The 24,949-nt window shown below is 33.5% G+C and overlaps 1 protein-coding gene across 1 annotated transcript in view; it reads right to left on the bottom strand.

The window, feature by feature from the left end:
- The window catches only part of LOC132553268 (basement membrane-specific heparan sulfate proteoglycan core protein-like), a 153,992-nt gene extending 131,299 nt beyond the window's left edge, over nt 1-22,693 (bottom strand). The window contains exon 1 of the mRNA XM_060217499.1: nt 22,488-22,693. Coding sequence (XP_060073482.1) covers nt 22,488-22,580 — 93 coding nt within the window. The 5' untranslated portion in view covers nt 22,581-22,693. The remainder of the gene's footprint in view (nt 1-22,487) is intronic.
- Between the last annotated feature and the right edge of the window lie 2,256 nt (nt 22,694-24,949).

Raw genomic sequence — 24,949 nt, 5'->3', positions numbered from 1 at the left:
CCACCAGGGGTTTTACCAGGACTTCATATCTGAGAGAGACTTCTCTACTGTTTGTTCTGTTATTTTTCAATAATTTTCCATCAAAAATAATCTTTACCAGATTCCTTTAAATTAAATAAAGACACAAGTTAGGATATGTCTCATCTTTATCCCTGTTTATAAAAGCCCCCAATTGTTTGATAGAATTACCTATACATGTTAATCTATTATTGCCTTATAACATGTTTATGATATGAGTCAAATATAGAGCTTATTGGCCTCATTTTTTTTATTTCAATAAATTCAAAATTAAATTTCAATTATTTTTTTTTATTTTGATATGTAAAAAAAAAATTTTCAAGGATTTGGTTTTCAACACTATTTTAATACCCTCCAATGACTGTTGCACCATAACAGTGTTACATTTGTGACTGCCCTATCAGGAATCAAACCTGGGCATGATAATCCATGGTTCTACCAACTAAGCGAAAGAAGCATGGTGACAGAAATTGTTATTGACAGTATGTATAAACTACACTGCCTCGCATATTATTATGGTAATAATATCAAACTAAAACATGTATTCATGAGATGTCTCTAAACTGGAATAAGTTGTAAAAAAATACACCCTGTCTCGGAGAATGTAAAGCCTTGGTACAATATCACATGTTTATTAGGTCATCCTGTCTGACTTTTATTGTTAAATAAACAAACCCACTCAGTAGACCTACCAAACTCATAAATTTACAAATTTTGTGAAACTAAAATATGTCTACATGATATGAATACTTGTTCACATATATATAAGTATCACTGATTGATGAATTTGCAGAAGTTCTCAATGTGACCTTTGGCCTTTAACCTTAACCAATGACCACCCTAATATGATCAGGTGTAGAACATGATGTTATGATGCTATGGAGTAAATATAGGAACCAAATCTGTTGAGAAGTTCTCCTAAGACACTAATTTGAAACGTGAAGAAAAAGGACGCAAAGGACAGGCAGGCATTAAAGACATACTTCCAAACTGACAACTCTATCCAAAACGAATACATTGAATTATAAAAGTCTTTTATTTTCTCTGAACATCACAAAATTTGAAGTTAAAACTGTATCATTCATACTGTAACCCAAAAGGCTAACATACAATTCTGATCTAAAGTCAAGGTAAAGCCTGGAATAATCAGGTGAATCCAGAATACCATTTCTAAAATTATGATGGAGTCCTATAACTTGGATATGTAGCAGATTCTCAAAATTTTACCCAAGTCATGGAGAAAAATTATGAGTCCAAGATTCAAATAACTGTGTCCTAAAAAATCACAGGAGCCTATTGCAGAGCAATATCATAGCACTTTGGTTTTTATTCTACGGAACCGGTATGGGTGGGCTTATTATCAGACACCGGGCTTATTGCTTGTTAATTATAGTACTATCATGTGAACAGATAAACTGTATGTTGTTCCTGAAAGTTACTGTAACATGTATGCATTTTTCAAGGATGGAGTAAAATTTAAAGCAAAAATGTTTCAAAATCAAATGATTTAATTTGATTATGTTAAGTAGAATTTAAAAGCTATCCATCAAAACATGAAACCTTTTTAAATCTATTTGCTGATAAAATAACACATACAGTCCTTGAACAAATTAATTTTAATGGAACATTTTAAATTAAGTATGTAATTGAAATTAAGTATTTGATGTGAAGTGAATGGTTATGATGACCTCTAGGTTATTTCTGAAGGACTAAATCCTTAACGTCAACATTGACATCATATAATTTAATTATGGGGTGAAGAAGAACTACGGCTCAAAAAATTTGTTTACATAAAGTATATTAAAATTCCAAAATCATGTATACTGAGCAAACACATATATTAAACAGGCCTTTCACCAGAAATGTGTGAAGTTATAATTTACATATCCTAAATTACACTATAGCTACCAAATATCATTGTGTTGAGCAATAAAGTATCACGGTATTCAAAGGTTTTCAACATTTACAATGCAACTTGGTCTAAAATTAGCTGTTATAGTAATAATATTTGTTGAACTGTATCCTTCTATTGTATGGCATTATTCATACAATGTATTGTGGTAATTTCATTCAAATTTAATCATTTTAAAAGCCCTGTTTATTTTGAAAAGAATAAACTTGGATGAGACAAAAATCTTTCCACCAAGAAATTTCTCTAAAATATAAAAGATATTTAAGGAAATTTCCTCAAATTATGTCATGATTTTCTATGGACAATTTTAAGTCAAGGAAAATTGCATTGGTTAAGGAAGATTTATGAAACTGGAGACTGACCTATCTACCAACTACAGTGTGTATAGAAATGAATTAAAAATACAAACTTATTTATTCTACCATTGTGAATAAGAAATAAGCAAATTATCACAACATATACTAATCGTTTATTAGACTACTGGAGTAGGAGAAGACAAGAGTACATTTAAATGGACTATGAAAAACAAAGTTGTGGAACAGGTATAAAGCTCAAACTAACTGACATCATGAGAGTCCAGCCAGTAGATGTTGGAGTAACTGGAGGGGTGTTATAGTGTTATCATACTGAAATGCCACATACAATCTTGACCTGGCACACAGTAGCACTACATCTCCTTGAAATATAAATTTGTATATACTGTTATTTCACCTGATGACACATTGATGTATTTCCTCATATATAAATGGACAGCACAGTAATATTACTATAGGAATGGATTTATGGCAGGTAACAGAAAAACTCGTGTCTTACTAAAGGGAGATAATTAATTTGTCCCTTAATACTACAGAAAGTTCTTCTCCAATGAAAGTTTATGTCTGTGGGGCTTACAGGTCACCTGAGTTCTATTAAAGATGGGTTTTTATGTTGTTGTTATGTACCTCGTTGAAATTATCTTGTTAACAAAGTAATATGATTTAAAAACTAAAGTGCACATGTAATGCAGATATAAAATGTACATAACATTAAACTGCTGTTTGAATTTACTTTGGAATGATTTTCAGAAAATCACCTACATGATAAAACTTTTCCATTGATAGGTTGTCTTCCATTATCTATCAAATGAAATCCTGTCAACAAATCACCCAACTTCTTTAGTATTCTTAACAATAACTTTACAATGAAATAAGGGGTATTTCTGTTGGTGAAAAGATTACACATGACACAAACATGATTTGATATTTTGCCTGAAAATGAACACTAAAGCTTTCAAGCAAATGTAATTTTAAGTATAACATAATTATATCATTGTCACAGTTGGCCAAGCAGCACATTCTATAGCTCTTTAACCCTGTTAAGTTGATGACGCTAAGATAAAAGAGCTAGTTGTACGTACAAACTTGACCCAGCCGGTACGACAAACTGGCCTCTTTAGGATATATACAAATATATATATTCTTATTATTAACGTTGATTGTATCTTAACCACGAATCATGCTGGTTTACTCTCCACAAAATACTACTTAAAAAACTGTGGGTAGTGTATGTACTGTGGTTGTAATACACATATATCTACTGTGTGAGCTTATTATGACTCATTGATAAATTGAGCATTTAAAGCCAAATATTCATCATTCAAAATTCCATGAATCTCCTTTTTTCTGTAAATGTCATACATTTTTAACTTGTTAATCTGAGAATACCATCACACAGGTTTTTTTTCTATTTTAATTTTTACTCTCAAATGTACTTGTGAGTCATCCATCAGGGAATTCAGAAAACAAATTTAGCCAAGGAAAGTTACAACATTCAAACTCCTGCTGCTTTTCTTCACTTCAATATGTTTATACTTTTTTCTTCATCAGAGCTGTAGAGATTTTAGAGAGTCAGAAGATCAGAACTGGTAACATTATCAGAGACATTATCAAATGGATATTACGATCAGACCCCTGTTTCATAAATGATGCTTAATGACCTTAATGAAATTCTTTAACCTCTGTCTTCCAAAATCAGATATGAGAACATTGTCCTTGATTTCTATAGTGTTTTTGTATGATGATTTTAAGTTCACAAGATATTTCATAAAGTTGGTCTCCAGGAATGGTCCCAACATTTATCTAACAGATAGAAAAAGATTGCCACAGGTTATACATATGCTCCAATGGAAAAAAAAACAAGAAAAAAAAATCTCTTCTTCACTTTTTATAACAGCAAATGACTTGTAAATAATACTTATAAGGACAGACCTCATTTTCACATTGGACATCAGATGTTTTTATGAATTAAACTCACGACACAAAATGTCTTACTCCTTCAAGCTGCAAGCATGTAGCACATCATTATTATGTAACACTTACTGGCAGCTGGCCAAAACATATAGGAGAAAGTAATGTATTTTTATTTAGTAAACATGAATACTGTCTGTTTTTTCACATGCTTTCATGTACATATAAGAGACAGACACAACACAAATGTATACTATATACCTGAACTTTTAATAAAGCAGTATTACATTTCCTGCTCGTCAACACCTGTACAATCAGTAAATAAAATGCTTTGAAAGGATCCCCATATCAATGATGAAGACCATTACATGCACTTGTGATAAATTATCTTCAATAATGTAAAACATTATTTATGAGGCACACTTTCCATCGCATAGATTAATAAGCTCACGCTAACCAGGTTTTCTGAAATTTCATATCACTATCACCTTGTATTTAGTTATAAATGGAACAATATGTTTTTGGTAGCTTTTATATATCTATGATATCAAATAACTGGTAATTTCTATGAGTGAAAATTTGCCCTGTTTTCTTTTTATACAGTTACTGAAATAAGCAATTAAAATGATTTAAAGTTATGTTTGAACAAATTAAGACTTTGTTATCTGGTTGTAAATGGACAAATATGTCTCATTTTTTCATGGACTAAATTTCTCGATCACTTTAATGTGCTGCGAAATAGTGAAAATATCATTCTCATAAAAATAACCTGCTATACAATTTATGAAATAAACTATAGATACACACCGATGCTCAACTGTGCCAATTGAATGCTGTTATATACATTTCAACACTCTCTTCCCCAGCATATCTTGATAAGAAGTTAATAATATTTTTCGATTTTCAAAAGGTGATCTTCCATGAAAAACAAGTGAGTTCAATATGCATAGACCAGCATTTTTACCTTTTTTGAGGCAACAGTGTTAAAATACCTCTAGAAATCCTTTTTCTCGAATAACTATTTTCTGTTAGTAATGTGCCACATGTGTACACTATCAAATTTTTCAAACTATAATCAGTTGTGATATATTTCAGAAGAAATCTTTATAAAGATCAAATTCCTCTGCTGTTTAGAAATCTCTCCTCTACTCAAATTTCCTTCGCTACCAGCATCACTCAGTTTTCTATAAACTATATCTATACATATATATATATACACTATAAACACAGACTTAACTCCTTGCTATAAATGTCCAAAGTTATGGTCACTTTTAACAAGTTTCATGTGCATTAAACTCTGAAACATCAAAACCAATCATACTTTTATCACAAAATATATCTTGAGATGTCAACAACACTTTAAATACTGCAGGAAAAAAATGCTATTTGAAATTATGAAACAGGAGACTGAAACACTGCCAATAAATTTTTGAAAGTCAAGAGTTGTAGTGAAATGTACAATAAGTATGTTTTAAAGATAGTTATAAGAATTCAAATTTTCAATTGCATCACTTGTGGTATCTTTAAGTACCTTCATTGGCATCAGACAATCTACACTATAACACCAAGTTCCTCAGTTTGTCTGTCGTGTAGCGAGTGAAAGAATGTAATACCAAAACAATAATTACAGGGAAATGAAGACATATGTACATTCTATAGGCAGATTATAGGTAATCAGGGTCTGTGCCAATATCACTACCAAACACCTGTTCTATCTATATATCATACTCCAGCCTCTGTACCGTATTTATATAGATAATCACCCTTCATCATATACAACTATCTCCAGCCTCTGTACCGTATTTATATAGATAATCACCCTTCATCATACACTTGCTATCTCCAGCCTCTGTACCATATTAAGATGGATAATCACCCTTCATCATATACAACTATCTCCAGCCTCTGTACCGTATTTATATGGATAATCACCATTCATCATATACAACTATCTCCAGCCTCTGTACCGTATTTATATAGATAATCACCCTTCATCATACACCTGCTATCTCCAGCCTCTGTACCGTATTTATATAGATAATCACCCTTCATCATACACCTCCTATCTCCAGCCTCTGTACCGTATTTATATAGATAATCACCCTTTATCATACACCTGCTATCTCCAGCCTTTGTACCATATTAAGATGGATAATCACCCTTCATCATATACAACTATCTCCAGCCTCTACCGTATTTATATAGATAATCACCCTTCATCATATACAACTATCTCCAGCCTCTGTACCCTATTTATATAGATAATCACCCTTCATCATACACCTGCTATCTCCAGCCTCTGTACCGTATTTATATAGATAATCACCCTTCATCATACACCTGCTATCTCCAGCCTCTGTACCGTATTTATATAGATAATCACCCTTCATCATACACCTGCTATCTCCAGCCTTTGTACCATATTAAGATGGATAATCACCCTTCATCATATACAACTATCTCCAGCCTCTGTACCGTATTTATATAGATAATCACCCTTCATCATATACAACTATCTCCAGCCTCTGTACCGTATTTATATAGATAATCACCCTTCATCATGCACCTGATATATCCAGCCTCTGTACCGTATTTATATAGATAATCACCCTTCATCATACACCTGATATCTCCAGCCTCTGTACCGTATTTATATAGATAATCACCCTTCATCATACACCTGATATCTCCAGCCTCTGTACCGTATTTATATAGATAATCACCCTTCATCATACACCGGATATCTCCAGCCTCTGTACCGTATTTTCATAGATAATCGCCCTACATCACAAATCAACTCTCCAACCATTCATGCCATATTTGTGTGCTGGAAAAATATAGGGACAATACTAAATCTAACATAAAATAAGCCCAATTTATCCTTAGTATTTCAGTTTACGTATGATACATACTTATAATGAAACTGAAACAAGATTACCTTGAATATTGTGCCTTTTCTATATATGAGCTGTGCATCATAAAATATGACCGATGAGGTATCCATTATCTAAACTATGCAAATATTCCTTCATATGACAATAATCTTGTTTTGTAAGATCAAATGTTTCCTGGGGCTCAAATGTTTTGGTTTTGCAAAAAATAGATGTCTTTGTTAGCTCAGTTTATTTCTAATAAATGGTGTATCTATTAGGTGAAATTTGGTAACTTGCCTCTATGTATCAGCTGTACCTCATGTAGGGACAGAGGTATTACTAGTAATACTAGGTAAGCCATCACCTCAATCTGCAGCACATAACCCAACAGAACTCCTTTAACAACTTCGTACTTTGCAAATTTCATTTTTTAAAAAGTTCTCATTTTCTGATTTTCCTTTTTCACCAAATGCCATATACCTTGTTTTTAAAAAGATGATTTCTTAAATAATCTACAGTTTTGACTTCTGCTTTAAAGTTTGTACACTAGGAGACAATCAGAAAATATAAAAGTAAATCTTTAAGTTGACCAGTAATGAGCTATAAGGGGCTATCCCTGATGTTTACTTGAAACATTTAATGATGTCTTAATGTAATAGGACCACTGTTTGTTTGACGAGCAACCAACAGCATAACATAGAATGTGCTGATATCTAGATAACGCTGAAATATATAGGTCAAAGGTTCAAGTGAATGTATACTCTTTTACAGACCGACAACATCTCAAACAGTTTATAATTAAAGATATGTGCTTGCTGCCTAACTGTAGAAAAACATGTAAGATAAAAATTACAAGTCCAATGACACTTAGTTAGTATCTAAATGAACAAAGGGTCATAACTCTGTATAAAGCATGTGCAACTACTGTCAATTATAAAGTTTAAATACATGCAAAAACAGAAAGCTCAACAAATATCTGTTTTACAATAAACGAAAGGCCATAACTCTGTATAAAACATGTACAACAGCCTTCCATTACACAGTTAAAAGACATCCAAAAACAGAAAACCACACAAATATCTTTATCAAAATGAACAAATGATCAAACACCGTGTAAAGCATGTACAACTCATTTTCTTTAAGCCTTGAAAAGACATGGCAAAACAGAAAACTCCATAAACTTCAGTGTCACAATAAATAAAGGGCAATATTTCTATATATAGCTACGGGATGTCACAGCTTTTTCATGATCATCCTCCATCCTAAGAAATCTCCATCTTGCAACAGTAGAGCTCAAAGTAAACATTTTGCAAAACATCTGCCTTCCCCGAGAAGCAGATGGTTGGAGAGACAGGCAGACGAAAAGGCTGACTAACAAAGTATACAAATGCGCAGATACTACAGTAATACTAAATGAGGACTTGAACAATTTTAACAAATCATCTACATTCTGCTTGAATCAATTCACACTGAGGAAAGCCATAACATTTTTTACCATGCCCATTGACCTTGAAAGTTAACAACTGACCTTGTGGTACCAACAGCTACAGTAGCTCTGATAGGCAAGAACCAGAAGACAGTTGTATACTGTACAATGCAACGTATTTTATCTGATTTCTTTATCAGTAAGGTTACATATGAATAAATGCTGCCAAATTACTTTCACCACTTTTTTCCAATTTGTACTTGAGCCAGTGTTTAAGTACGGACAGAACACCCAATACACCGAGATACTGCTTATCCATCCCACTCGTGTCAGATTCAAGTGTCACTTTACTTCAGATGAATACTGGAATCTGTTCAGATATCTCCACAGAACAAAAACTATTCCTTTACTTCTACTTTCAAGAGAGCTTTAAACTTTCCAAAGAAACAGAGCAAATTACTTACATGTGACTTTACTGTACTTACTTTACTTATATTTAAGCTAACAATATGAAATCCTATGACACCCCAGTAGGAGAGAAAAACTACAGCTGGTCCAGACAAGAATTTGAACCCAGAACAATAGAGAGAGACATTCTGCATTATCTGATCACCCGTTCTCATCAGGCCAAGTATCACTCCCCGTATCTCTTCTATATCAAATTTCCACTATCCACCCTATCTTTTTTCTGTCTCTTTTTCTTTCCCTATGTAAGTCTTTCTCTCTTTCTTTATCTTTAACCCCAGCCCCTCCACTTACTCAACTGCTAGCATCTATCCCCTTTAAAACATAGCACTTTATATAAACCAGACTCGAGTACATACATTACAATATAACACACACAGGACTAGAAACAATGGTTACTGGTCACAGGGCCGTCAAATTTAAATGTTCACTGGACATCATCTAAATCAGCTACATTCCATGTTAATTTTACGATCTATAAGAACATTTTTACACACAATTAAACATTCCTGTACTCAATTTTTTATTTTATTTACATTCTTTGAAAACTTTAAATGGAAGGCACTCAAAAGAAACTACTTAAAGCATTTTATCATTATGACGAGACATTTACATACATATAATTAAGTTATGTTTGAATCAACATCCAAAATGTGTGGTGATGAATTTGTGTTCCTAATAATCAGTCTGGAAAAAAATTTAAAGATTTATTTTTATCAATATGGACACCTGTGATGAATATAGAACACTAGGTAAGTGAGATTCCTAAGTGTTTAAATATAAGAAGCTAAAGCTTCACTTTTATCAAACAAGTTACATCGCATGTTCTGAATTGAAAAGTAAAGATTACGACACACTAAAAACCACCTTCAGAGAATAGGACAGCGGAAGATTTGACACACAAGAACAAGACTTGTCACCAATATACAGACATGATTTATGTTTTTTTTAACAGGCGACCTACATGCCAGTGTTTCACAATAGTGCAGCGTATATTTCTGTATACAGTCGGGTGTTTGATCTCACAGACAGGTAACCTGCCTATCGATGGGCACACTGATATGTCCCGGGGTCACATGGTCATCCTCCATTACAAAAGGCCAAGTCAACAGGACAAAATTTACTGTCAGGGTTTTTGTGCGTAACTGTCACCTACGCTTCTAAAATCGACAACTGATACCTCGTAGCTGGCCCTTCATCCTCACCGCCACATACAATTCTCTGTACCAGTTCAGTCTATCATTTACACATTCTCGTTCTCAAAGATAACTGGAGCAATTATAACTGTGAATTAAAATACTGTAATGAAGTATCAATTTTCCCAGAAATTATCAAAATTGTTGCATTTTGTCAAATATTACACCACAGTTATCCTATCCAGTTTAGCAAACATTTGTCACCATATAAATTTCATTAAATGTGTCAATTAATTATTTTTCTATCTATGTTTAAACATTTCAAAACCCTTTTTTATTTTATTGTGTTTTTTTTAATTTCTAGAATATCAACCAATTTTGAAAGAAAAATTCCTAATGATCATTGCCAAAATCAGATTCAACTTGAAATCTTTTCATTATAGAATTGTACAATACAGGTGCATTTTGTACAATGTGTAATGGTTTCTCAATAAGGTGCTGACATCATGGAAAACCTGGGTATGAGATAGTGTGTGTTTGCCATAAAGGTACTCGGAAGTATATCACTGGGCCATAGGTGAAAAAGATCATCACTGGAAAGAGCTATATCTACACAGTGTGACATATACAGACTGAAAAACTGGCCTGTGTCGTCAAACATGAAAGGCACTCAGGCATTATCAGTTTTCTACAACTCGAATGTTTAATATTTGGCCTAAACAAACATATTACAACTAGCACTGTATAATCAACGGAAATATTGACTCGAGGTCAAACCAAACAAGAATTATCTCTGGGCTCATATCAACACTCATCGCCTACCGCATGTGCACCCCGAGAATGACATTACACCTGTACTAGGTTTTTACCTACTGAGTTTACAGAGCTTGGTTTAAAGGAGACTTGTGCAAAATTGAACTTTTAACTTCCATATTTAATTCACCTGATGTTATCTTCTAGTCTTAAAACTCACCTGAAGTTATCTTTAAACAATTTAAGATGAAAAAAATGTATACATATATCATGTACTCTTTAAAAAAATGAGGGCATTTAAGGGATTAACCTACTGTATAAATGCTACATGAGTAACAGATATATGTTGTAATGTTTGGTATCAAACCCAGTGGGTCAAATATATGATGGTTAAATGGTTGACATTTGATATCAAGTTGGAAGTAGTTCACTGTTATGATGTTCCAAGTATAGTGTCTTCCTTGGAAACATAGATATTCTCCAAGTGTAAATTGAAGCGTCTTTGGTAGTACACCCTGACTACATAGTTGATAATTGTGATACCTCTGTACTTTGAGACACACAACACTGACGTACAGAAAAAAATCTTTATACATATGTAAATCAAATGCCAAGATATTGAATCACATTTATCAACTTTTTAAACTATATAAGCATTGGATAACTATGTATGCCCCTACATAGGAAAGGAAAGTTCATGCTTAACACTTAGGTAAAGGCAGGGAATGTACACATGTGACGATTTATCACTTAATGTAATTCTAGAAACTGTGTTAACTGAATATTAGCCACATATAGAGATAGCAGCACATAATCCAAAGGTAAAAAATCCGATAACTTGGATGTCTCCCTGCAATTATCACCATTCATCTCAAGTCTGGTGAAATATATGCATAATTTTGTTATGTAATTTGTATAAAAATTGAAAGAAAAGGACATCAAACTGAATACACTTTGACGTCATATCAGATTAAAAACAGAACTGAAATGAAAGCAGAATACATAAATTTTGACCAGACAGCTATTTACATTTTGTGTACACCAGGTAATGTTTTTTTAAATGATGTTACTTCCGAAATATAAAAATCCTTTTCTATTAATAAACACCTGTGATTTTTTTGCCTGTAGGTACATCTAGTCCCGAAGCAGGTGTTGTATACTGCATACCTGAATCAGGGGTTTTTAAACAATCTATAGTCTGTATCAGATAAAGGTAGGCTGACTGACTGACTTTACCTAGGGGTTCGGAACACACAGAGCAGATGTAATTTTCACCTGTTAAGGCCATTTTTACTGGTACAAAGGTGGCAGTTCTCTAGATCAGATGTCCTGGAGTTTAGGAAGTCACTCATCACTGGTCGAGTGTAACACTGTCCACAAACTGGACAATTGTTAACATTCTGATACTTCGTCAGAATTAAGTTTACTGTACAATTTGTTAGCTTTCAAATTAATCACTTACTCTTTATTAGGACATTAATTATCCATATTAATAGAAACTGAAAATATTGGAATATCAAAGTCACAGCATACAACAAAATATCTATCAAAATGGACTCTAACATAACAGTGGTACTTACAACATAAAGAATATAAACAACCATTTTCATATAAAAGATAATAATGAGATATTTTCTGTTAATTCATAAAAACTGATTAAGAAGAGCATATATCTGCACTGACATTTTGAAGATTTTTTTTGGTATGGATCAAGGAGCTGCTTTTTTAGCTCATAGATTCAAAGTTTTTTTTAAATATCATTCTATTTAAGGTATTTATAAAAAAAATTATCACATTTATCGAGAAAAGTATTTTTGAAGTCAAAAAGTATTCTAGGGTAAAGGTACTTATGAAAATTCAACAGATAAAATACGTTTATTTTGAACAAATACCAGCATCCAAATAGAAATTGTTTTGGAAATTTAAACAATAGGTTGGATTATCATTTAACACGACAAAATAGCCGAAAGGGCTAGAAAACATTCAATCAGCTAAAGATCTCTACTTTATAAGTGAAGTATGCTAATTACAATACTGTCCACATGTGTGTCAAAATAACCATACATCATTCCAACGACAATTTCGACACTTGAACTTCTGACAAATGACCGACGTCCAGTAACACAAAGTTACCTAAACCATCTTCTACAGTAAGGCAGCAAGTTCATATCCTATGTGAACAAGCAAACTGAAAAAAAAAATTCTTTCAGATTCTCCATGTGGTTGCGACCATTTTTTGGGGTAAATTAAGCAGATGTGAATTTCTAAAAAAAGAAAAGAAAATTGAGACTTTCATTAACACATAAAATACATTTGACATGTAATAGAAATGAGCTGACTTTTATCAATTTCACCATGACAAAGCTTCAAATCGAACATCAAACTGTCATTCTGACCTGCGATGCCTCACATGCATTCACTACACGGAAGTCTTTGTACTATTGGTTTATTCACTCCAGTTTACTTTCTCGGATCTCACCAAGAAGTATAAAGGTTTTTATAATGACACAGCCAGGAAGATTTATGGATATCTATTCTCAGTCTTCCTAAATAAAGGATCACACTAATAATTAAACCACACTGCATGTTGTTTATTGTACTCGAAAAGATTTCCTTTTTTTTCTTTAACATTTATTGGAGACAGAATTTGTTTCCTTGTATACTCAACGAAAAAATTACCCCATGGTTAGATTTCAGGTCTTTAAGGCATAATAATACATTAGATTTTGTAATAAATCTCAGTCATCGCTAAACTATTTTAATTAAGTCTGACACAACACATAACTGCTCTCAGAATTTCAGCATTTCTGGTACATGGCTCATTAACACAAATGAACACAATTCTAATGAAATAATTAAAACCTATAAAAAAAATTGTAAAAAAATTATGAAAAAAATCAATCTTCATTCACAAAACAGTGCTTAAAATCTATGAATAGACATTGTATACTGCTTGAAATATAACATTAAAGCAGGTGTGATAGTGAATTTTTATTTTCATGACCGAAATTATTCTTGGCAATTTTGCACAGTTGACGTAGTCTACTTGTGTGTTCTGCACATTCAACCCTTAACCAACCTACAATGGCATAATGGTCTAATCCATTTCAATGAAAATCTCAATCCATTGTATGTTTTAGGTGGAGAGAGGTTTCAATTTTCAAATGAAGTACCGATCAATTTACACCCCTATTGGTAAGAAAATTGAAAAAAACATAAACTTTCTGCCCTCTGGGTTTAAGATTGGTGTAGTGTTTTGATGTAAATGTGTTTAATGTCCCAGAAATATTGAGAAGAAATACCTATACATAAAGACGTGTGTAATCAGCAAAATGAAAGAGCAACCAAAAAAATTGTTCAATGCACATCTACCTTCTATTTTTCTGTTAATCTTTGATAATATCTGTCTTCATTTTCTTTACAACACCAGTATGGAAACCTTATCTAGGATCTTTCATGTTCCAACAAACTTAATACCAGGTGACAGCCTCATAAATCTGCTTCAATTATAAACAAGAGGTCAATAATTGTTATGTCACTGTGGCTGGTAAAATAGAACAACAAGGACAACTTAAGTATTATTCCTAAGTCGTTCAACAATATTGTCTAGGTAACAGTTCAGCCTGATAATTAAACTTCAAGCTCAAATGAAAGTTTTTAGGTTTATCAGCCTGTGAACAACCAAGGTGAACATGATATGGGAGGTCCTTCACATAACAGCCATCCAGACCAATTAGGTGGAATGTTTTGCCCAAAGACTACAACACAGCACAGACTGGTTTGTATGAAAGAATCTAGACAAAAAGTGCAGATCCTGTTGGAGATAAATGAAAACTATAATTGTTCTACAATCAAAATTTAAGAGATTAAAAATTATCTGTGATAATTCTGTTCACTTTTTATAATGTTCAACATATATATGATCAATTCAATTATTACTACTGTCATATTGCATTGTATACAGATTTCAAAAATTAGTGTTCATATATTAAACTGCTTTTAAATTATCAGAAAATTGTCTTTAATTTAATGAAAACAAAAAATACCATATATGGTTTATTTTTTTTTCAAATCATTTCTTTAACTAACACTTGCATAATCATCAGCACCATTAAACTTTGAGTTGAGCTAAAAGTATGGACTAGATTACATATAAATTCAAAATATGCCTAAAAATTTTTTTATTATATTTTGTAAAAAAAAAATAGAATCTGACACTGACATATAACCTTACTGAAGAGTGCTAACCATTCCAGTGTTTCCTTGAATATCAGAGAGAAATTCAGTGCTCTCGTCCTTACAAAGATGTCCAAGTTAAGAATATTAAACTTTTCTTCAGGATAAACAGATTGTCCACTTACAAAATATTCTATATCCTCACTACAGATCTGAAAAGTGAAATTTACCCGATTGGTTAGCTTACAGGCATTATTGCTCAAAAATAAAATGAAGAAATTTTTGTAATCTTTTTTAAAATTTCTTTTTGTGAGTATGAAGACTTCAAACAAATGGTGTCAAGTTGGCATAGAAACATTGTAAACAAGTAAAACTTCCAACATGAAGAGAGTGATGTTACAAAATGTTTTTTAAGAAATGAAGCTGGCTAGATATGCTTGTGTTAAGATCACAGACAGGATAATGTAACATAGGCTCGTCCATATCTGTCCAAGTCTGTTGGAGATAATTCTAAGCTGTAAAAATCTGTTAAATACCTGTGTGACTTTTAATGGCCAGCTCTTCAATTTAGAGACTTTATAAGGAGAAGGTTGTGAGTGACCAAATGACAGGTGTATATTGTGATGTTGTGATATAACGGTGTGTACCATCCCAATTCTCACCTGTACATTAATTACTGTAAACATTACCCAAATACCTAAGGTATATAACAACCCCCTGTAAACTGTTCTTCTACCTTTAAATTTCCATCCCATGTAATTCAAGCCTTACATGTTAAATACTAAAATTGTGGAAAACTAGCTACCAAACATATTTTACAACTTCTGAAATGTCATATTGATGTCTATGATACATAGCTCAAAATAGTGACGCAGCTGATTTCAATACCAAAACACTAGTTAGCAACTGTGGTAATTTAGCCCTAAGGTAGACTAGATTAATAGTGTCATATAGTTATCAAAAAATGATATCAAATTTTATTCCGAATTCTGAAGAGTTCAGAAACATGTTTCATTAAACATAGAAGTCCATATTTACATATTATCTATAAACCTTATGTGGCTTGGTAAAGTGTTAACCAGTACTGACCATAAAGGTATATTGGTACCTATATATACCTCACTAGAAATGACCTGGGCACTTATAAGTTGTTGACCCTTTATATATATTTGGCACCTATCCTAAAATCCAAGCCAATGCACAGATACCCATTCCATTCTGTACTAGTTTGTGACAGGATGCATTTGTGGAATGACCTTTGACCTTATATGCACAGGTCAAGGTCTATATATATCCTTTAATGTATATATTCAATATTAGGGAGTGGGCTTATCTCGGGAATAGACAATGATAAAGAATTCCTTTCTACCCAACAAAAAGGATTGTTTTATACACTGGAAAATTGATGTATTTTCAGTCTAACATCTTCTGAAAAGAAATTCTGATATATCACCCATAAAACAGATACTGTACTATAGGGACTTTTTTCCATCACCCTTTGGATGGAACTTTCATGTTATTATTTTTTCATGAATTTTTCTTTGATAAATAAATACCTAAAAGCATATGAACATTTTAAGATTATTTTAATTTTTAAAAGTACCAGATATCAGTCCTAAAAATTCCCTGATACAAAAAAAATCAGTAGTAACTTTACTAAGTTCCAGATATACCAAGATCTTTCCTTTTCTGCTGATGACACCAATATCTTAAGACTAAATTATCTCCCCTGTGTAACATTTCCTGTGTGCTGTTTCAGCAATGCATGTTAAGTCTTTAGCTATTCTATCATGGGAATCCACAATATATCTACATCATACATCTACAACCCCCTAAAAAAATCACAGTATACCCAAACCATATTGCAGACTTACACAACATGCAACTTCCACGCTGGTTACATACCAGAAGATGGTGGGATGTCTGCCTGTAATTCCATTATCAGTGAAGATCTCATTCTTGAAAGCCTAGAACCTTCCTGAATGTGTTCCACTGCACATTTCAGACTGCTTTACGTGGTCTTTGGCTCATTTTAACCATAAAATTGAAATAGTGTAAAAATTCTGGTTTATTGGTGTCAAGAATGTTTATTTAATCTCTACAATCATAGCCCCATTACAATGACATTTTTTTCAAAAGTCCCTAAACGTTTCACCTGTCAAAGTATGTTGTCTGGTTGGTATCAGTTTTTCACCTCACAATCAATATAAAGGACGTAAAAAAGGATTTTTTGTAAAATTCATACCACTGAAAACTATCAGATTTTCTCATTGATAGTTAAAATATTCTCTGTTTCATCAAAAGTGAAAACGATCATTGTTTTATTACGAAACAAATCTAAAGTTATCATGATATCACTTAAAAGATTGCCAAGCCAAATATCTGAATAGCCCTGATCTAGAGCCATTCTGTTCTAAAAGAAACTTTATTTATTTTACAACAACTGCAAAACAAGTTTTTCCAACTTATATCAATTACTCTGGCCCGGATGGAAGTGTGCAAGGAGTCTTACAGTAGGAAGAAACGGGATTACCCAGGGAAAGCCCTATGGTCAGGCAGGTGACCCCATACCTGTTCATGTCCACTCCGAGAATCAAACCCCAGACAGCTAGGTGAAAGGGTAGTGCGTTACCACTGCACCACATAACAACTCTATCATTGGGTCATAAGGAGGTGGTCTCTACTCACATAGAACATAAATTGAACTTAAATAGTCTCCTTGTTGCTTTAACAAGTTCACTCAGTCCCATCTAATAGTTTGTATACCAGCTGGAAATTTAAACAACTATGTATATATATATATAAATATATCAATACATAAAATTTGGTACCATACAACCATATCGTCTTTTTCATAAAGTCTTGGTTTATTTTTTAATTTGGCATCTAATTATACTTTAATTAAATGTTTTACCTGTCTGCATGTTTTATGAATTCAATGCACCTGTTAAACTCATTTCACCCTTAATTGCAACTGTTAATAATGACTAGCTATAGACTAATTCTGACTTAGTTGTAACCTTATTGAATGAATAATACAGCTCTGCCGAAATGGGACAACGCACTGAAAAACCTACCATCCAGACAAAACAAGAAAATTTACTCGAATGAAAATTCTTACAAAAAGCAAAGCCAATGAGCTGAGTCTTGACCAGAAAATAAAAACTTGCCCTGTTAACTTTTATGAAGAATGATTAATGGATTTTAGTTGAACCTGCACATCTAATTATCGCAAGTCTCTAGTACACACATCAAACAAAAGTAGGGTTATTGAAAACCACCGGTTTTATAGTTCACTATCCAACTCTTACAACAGTGATACTTAACACAAGCTACTTCCATAAAAAAAGGGTCTTCCGTTGAACGAACAGTAAACGAGATGTAAAGAAAGTGCAAGAAAGGATTTGTAATCATTACAGTGTATATACACTTACCAGTCATTCATATGATTATGAACCACACACAACTTGAGTTGAAATACAATCGCAAAGCTACCAGAATTAAAACCTTTCTGTCAGCTAATTTATATGTTATTAGGAGTGTGTTACCACTAGTACTTCGTAATTGGGGTGACCAAGTTCAAACAAAAAAAAAACACAAGTAACGTAATCCTACACAATTTAGTTTTGGCTGATACGACCTCCCATCAATGTATGACTTCTTCGCATGCAATAACCTATAAGGACTTTTAAATTTACCCCATCCTAAAACTTCTTGAATGATATCTGGCTATTCTGACACCTAAGGTTTCAAGTACTTTAACTCAACATGTGCATAATTTATTTTTTTTATAACAAAAACAGTTTCGAAATTTTAAAGATTCATCCCTAAATTTGTGCAATGGCCATACCAATATATTTGACAAAACAGTTTCTGCTTCTGGGGTCATGTGAACTAAAGGCTTGTTCAATTTTACCTTTAGTTGTCAACATGCAAGTCAAATATGAATTTGAATAAGTGCATGTTCAAACGAATATCTGTTTTAAACATCAATGGTCCCAATTCTTTCAGGCAGCGAAATTTGTTTCTTACAACATAAAAATCCTACACAATGACACTTTTCTGTGAACAAGGTACTGTGGTCAACCCATTCTTTATTCATGATGCTATAAAAATCAGAAATTTAGGAGTGACTTTATAACACTTTTGACAAGATCAGAATTGTTTACAACTGGTATGGTTTACTGCAGGACTTCAGTAAAACAATTATGATTTAAATTGTAATTAGGGAGGGACCAAGTTTGTTTAACAGGACGCAAATGCCAATAAATGGAGGCGGGGCACTTTTATGAACATGGACACATTATAGGTCAAATACGGTATATACCTCCCCGCATTTATGTAATGACATTCTGTTAGAGTTGGAGTTTTTGATCAAATATATAATAAAACAAACAAGAGTAGAAAAATGCACCCTGTCGACTACCTCACAGCCTTTAAGAATATTAATGATGGACCACTGAAAAACAAGAAGTTCATGAACCATATATCAATCATATTCTTTCTTTAGAACATGGGTCTATTTTCTGGTCTGTCTAAAAAGTTAAGGAAACTGGAGATTTCCTGTGACAGTTCAAACTGGTCACTGCATGCAACGAGTCCATCCCTAGGATTTGTTTACCACAGTAACAGAGAATAAAGAAAATAGAATGACCTGCATGCAATACCAAATTTCTCTTACACGAATTTGAGCAAAAATAAGTATACAACTGAAGATACAGGGTCAAAATTCTATTGTACTAGTCCTCTCATGGTCTGTAAGTTATTTTCTATAAAAGAGCCCATAAGAAATTAATGCAGCAAGTATTTAATATCATCTTTTCAAAACTGAAGTTTTCAAATACACAAATTGTATTCAAATCCAAGAAAAGAGGGTAGTTGTCGACAGATGAAAGGAGGAAGGAAAAATAATAGCCTTATATTCATGTACATATACATATATTACAGTTGTCAGAAATGAGATGGGTGTATCAAGTACATCCAGATAGCTAGGTGGAGGATGGTGAATACATCTGAAGTTAACTAAGTTATTTGCTACAGGCAGAGTGGAGATGGAACAAAGATTTGGCATTGTATCGGCAATTATGTTCTAGGGAGTTGTATATTTTTCTTGATTTATTTCTGTTTCATCTTTCTGTAACTAATATCTATCTCTCGATCTCGTAGCTCCTTTATTCTTTTCCCCATTCCTTCCAATATTTCTCCATTCTGCCTCCTCCCTGCCTTGATGAACAATGCCATTCTATACACACCAACTCATATGGTCGTGATTTTCTGGTGTATATCTCCAACAAATTGTTTGTCTTCAAAATATATAACATCTTCATCCCATTATAAAAGATACTTTGCAATATATCACTATAGCTATTCATTAATCAGTTCATACAACACTTAACATATATTTATTCATCAGGCAGACAGAGCACTTCAAAATAAACTACCAGATTTTTTCATTTTTATCTAATAAACAAATTAAATTTGCTGATGATTATATTTATTCAATTTTTTTAATATTTAGTTTGCCGAGGATGGTTACTTTAAATACTTCTTTATCAATATTTCAACCTGATCTGAGTACAACTTAAATGCTGCCAAAAATTAGTAAAATTTTGTCTGGGTCAGGATTTTGGGATTTTAATTAGTAAAATTTTTGGTCTTGCCTCATATATTGATATATTACATAGCTACAGTCAAGAAATGATGATTTATGTATACATGTACGTTGTTGTAGACGTAAAAGACGCAAAAATTTCCATTTACTAAGTGAAATAAGTGATTCTTGGATACAGTTAATATCACAAAATCCTATAAGTTTTCAGTAAAATTTCAGTAAAAACATTTCATTGTTGTGGAAATCATTTCAATATTGTAGTATCAATGAGAACACAAAATCCACCACTTTACAAGGACTTCTCTCTATTAACATATTAGTTGTGTTCTGTAAGTATAATTCTATGTATCTTACAGGTAAAAGGTGTATACCTGGAGTACCTTTTGTCAGGGTAATTAATTAATCAGTGTATACTAACAGTCAACTGTGATGAATTAACAAGTTTGTGTACAATGATGTTATTCAGTGAATCACACCTGTAATCTCAGGTGATAGGTATACAGGTGTGTGTGTGTATGGATACAGGTCAAAAGTCTGGTACACAACAAACAATGGTCAGTCCCACTGTGGTCATTTTGACATTAGACTGACCACACCTGTATTATGTCACACAACCAATGGTCAATTATATAGTAAAGTTTACCTGGTGATCAACATGTTGATTCAGATAACAGGCTAAACAAAGCAGGGCAATTAGCTGGGTTAGGAGCGTAGGAGGACACTTCCTAAGGGGTCAGATAATAAGAGCAAGCAAACACATAAGGGTCTATATGAGGGGCCTGGGTCAGGATTTGGGGATTTTGACAGCAACTGGTATCTTTAAGATATCCTGGGGTATGCTATCACTATAAATAGATGAAAGGGTGTGGGGCTGGGGGGTAATGGGGAAGTGCTTCAGGAGGGAGTTTTAATAATCACATGAATTTAGTTTTGTTGAATAATGGATGAATGAAACATGAGAAGGAGTAATTTGGGTTTAATAGTAATATCTGGTCAAAAACTAGGGGGGGGGGTGTTGTGTTAAACGTGGGGGGGTGATGTGGTGGGGGTGACAATATGTGATATAAGCACCCTATTCCTGTTCATCCAAATCAGGGTCACTCTAATATGAGGTAGGAATAAACTGAAGTAACTTATTAACATACTGTTTGATAAGTTGGTAATAGATACTGTTATAAACTGGTGTCAGAAATATTTCTGTCTGTAATAAAACTTAATTTATGACAGAATCATAAAATTTTGGCAACTTCAATAACAAAGGACAGTCATTTTTAGAGTCAAGATAAAATTTACATGCCATTTTCAATTGCTGCTGTAAAAACGATTTTGAAATTTAAAGACATCTCTTCATTAACCCATATTTTGCATCAATTCCCTTGGTTTAATTCATATTTCAAATTCTATATGTCTTCTTGAATGGGGGACAATAAAAAAAGTGCAATCTTTCATATTTAAGCATTTCACCGATATTTTAATGGTTTACAAAATTAATTCATAACACTGGATAAAAAATTGAAATACGATGCTTTTTTTCCTTCGTGAGCTATTTCATTCCGACATAACATTTTTCCGCGAAAAGAGGTGTCATCATTTATTTGAAACAGACTATAGGAGTAATATCGCCGTGTATGTTCCAGCAGACGAAACCTACATGTGTACACTAACAGGGCGACAATGATTAGCGACCACACTCCAGCTGAATTCAGTTTTCGTGTTTGACATCTATATATATACAAAGATTCTTTCGTCGTTTCTGTTACAACTTCTCACATAAACACATCTACCGACATGATCCAACTTTTCGCGAACACAGCAACTTCATTCAACTTGGCTCAGCAAAATATTATAACATATATGTACAATGTTATACAATATTAAACATATATACTCACCGTTTGTGCTAAATCTATCCCATTCCAAAGAATCAGAATAACTAACAAGGTCCATATACACTTTTGCGGGGAGGATGGTTTCGGCAGTACCATTTTCCTGGATTTAAGCCTCAGCCACAGGACACAGAATCCAGGGTACCTTTTGGTACCAAGGAACACGGGTGCTTCTTAAAATTACACTTTTTTCACAATCATGGGGGTTTGTTTAAAACAACTCCAGATATATATTATTCTTAAACAATTACCGACTTTCCCCTCCCGAGAGAAAACAGACTGCTGTCTATCCAAGGAAATACAGCGTAGTTTCTCTCCTCTGGACGTTTAGTCTGCAAGTGAAGTCACTTTCGTTCGAGCCCAGTGACTCCGGTACCCAGTGAATACGTTTGCATACCGCCCGCCCCCCTTTCGTCTGTTGTGTGTCAATCACCGCGGCTAAAAATAACCTGGTCGTTTGATAGTTTTACCTCTAAACCTTAACTACTTACTATGATAAAATTTTCTTAGTCAGGAAATACTTTTTACAAGCACTTCTATTTTCACGGAGCCCTATAGTGCATAACACTTAAATGCAGACAATGGACCGTGTGTTTATTAGTTGGAACAGCCGGGATTTTCCCACATTTCGGAGGGGGTGACGAATATATTTTGGATGAGTTCTAACGTTACGAAGAAACAAGTATCGTAAGGGAGGCCACATACTATTTTCTTATCAATTATGGTGATTTTTTATTAGTACAGGTAAACCGGATTATGTACCACGGCGAACAGCTGATCTGTTTGCGGTTTTATTAAAGGGACTTACAAGGTTTTTTTTACAAAGTTCTTAAATATATTATCCTTGGCATATCGTTAACTTCTAGGGGATTACCATAATCCTGAACGTGTTAGTGCGTCTGTATGTACTGTAACTAACATACTTATCAAAAAGGATCTAAACGGAACATAGATTGTTCTAACTGATAACTGAGTTACTGACCGCAACTCATTTTCCCGTAGATTGGCTCAGACAGAGTGTAGAGTAGCTAGGTAATAAGATAATCACCATATAAGTACTTCTTCAATCAGGAGATACATACAACGCAAGATTACAGTGGCGACGACGACGATGATGACGACGACAACGACGACGAGGATGATGATGATGTGTAACTATGGTTATTTGAGCTTATTTCGTCATCACATCAGCAGCATCAGTGACGTTTACCTTACATCTTGCATTGGAAACGAAGAAAAGAAATTTTCATGGTGGTGAATTAGTTGCCTCTCGTAATAAGAAATGCTGTCATTTTGCGACAAAACGAAGAAAACACGTCCGATTTGTGTCTGGCAAACACATCATGGTGTGGAGAAATCTGCTTGTAACATTAACAGAAAATGTTATTTAAAATATTTTTATCGTCCATGGTGTTTTATTTTTATGTCAATCTAATCTATTTTGTGTACGCGAGTGTGAAAGCAGTTGTCCGCCCAAGGAGGCCCGAGAGATCTCGTATATACAAAATGTACGTACATACATTTAACACAGAGGTCAACCGACATTTTGTTCCGAAAGCAAGTAGGGCCTGTGTCAGAGTTACAATAGCCAGTTAAATTTACGTCGATATTATCATGGCGAAATATCATGTTACATTTTACATAGGGCTCTGACCTGTAGCAGAATTATGAGTTATCAGTTTTGTCAGCCGACTAACTTAGTCACCAACAATGTCGCCAAGGTTTTAGAAATCTGTATCACTCTTGCCACTGTTCAAAATAACCATATGAAAATAGAACTACCTGAAATTAAAATATATTAAATATTAATCACCAAATCATGTAACGAAAAGGCCAGTGACTTCGATACCTAGGTTAGCGAGGTCAACAAGTGCATAAATATATTACGGCTATATAAAGAATTCAGAGGGAAAAGACGTATTTTTCTGAAACTCAGATTTCACCAATCTAAGAGTACAACCACGAGAGTAGTCATTTCGGTTTACATTGATCATAAGGTCCAGCTTTCCCATATTGTATTAAGTGGCCCACTAGACGAAAACACTTTGGCACATCATAAACACCAATCTGTGAAAATGAGCACGCGAAGACAGACACATGCTCTGCCCAACAACAGACTTAACACACGACGAGTGGCACGTGCTAATGGTCAGCATTCTGACCGGTGGTCAGTTTAGCTGGTAGTCAATTATGTCCTTCGCCAGACCTTAATGATAAGATATACATTGATACCATAGTCAGATACAAATCAAATGCTGTATGAGCCCAGTCTATTTTCCCGGGGCCTTCTAAATCATAAATACGCTAATTGCATGTACATATTTTTATTTGTTTCGGTGCATTTTGCACCACTTAATTGATGAAATATGAAAATTAGCACTTTTTGTGGAAAGTTTTATCCTTGGGCGTATAGTATATGACTATATGTGTCCCTGTTTTTACAGACCCCTTCTCCGTGTTATCATGAT

This window comes from Ylistrum balloti, unplaced genomic scaffold, assembly GCF_031769215.1.
Source record: "Ylistrum balloti isolate Yb309-2 unplaced genomic scaffold, AGI_CSIRO_Ybal_v1 Utg370312, whole genome shotgun sequence".
NCBI classification, from domain to species: Eukaryota; Metazoa; Mollusca; class Bivalvia; order Pectinida; family Pectinidae; genus Ylistrum; species Ylistrum balloti.
Note: the sequence above shows the minus strand (reverse complement) of the source record. Positions and strands in the feature narration are given on the sequence as shown.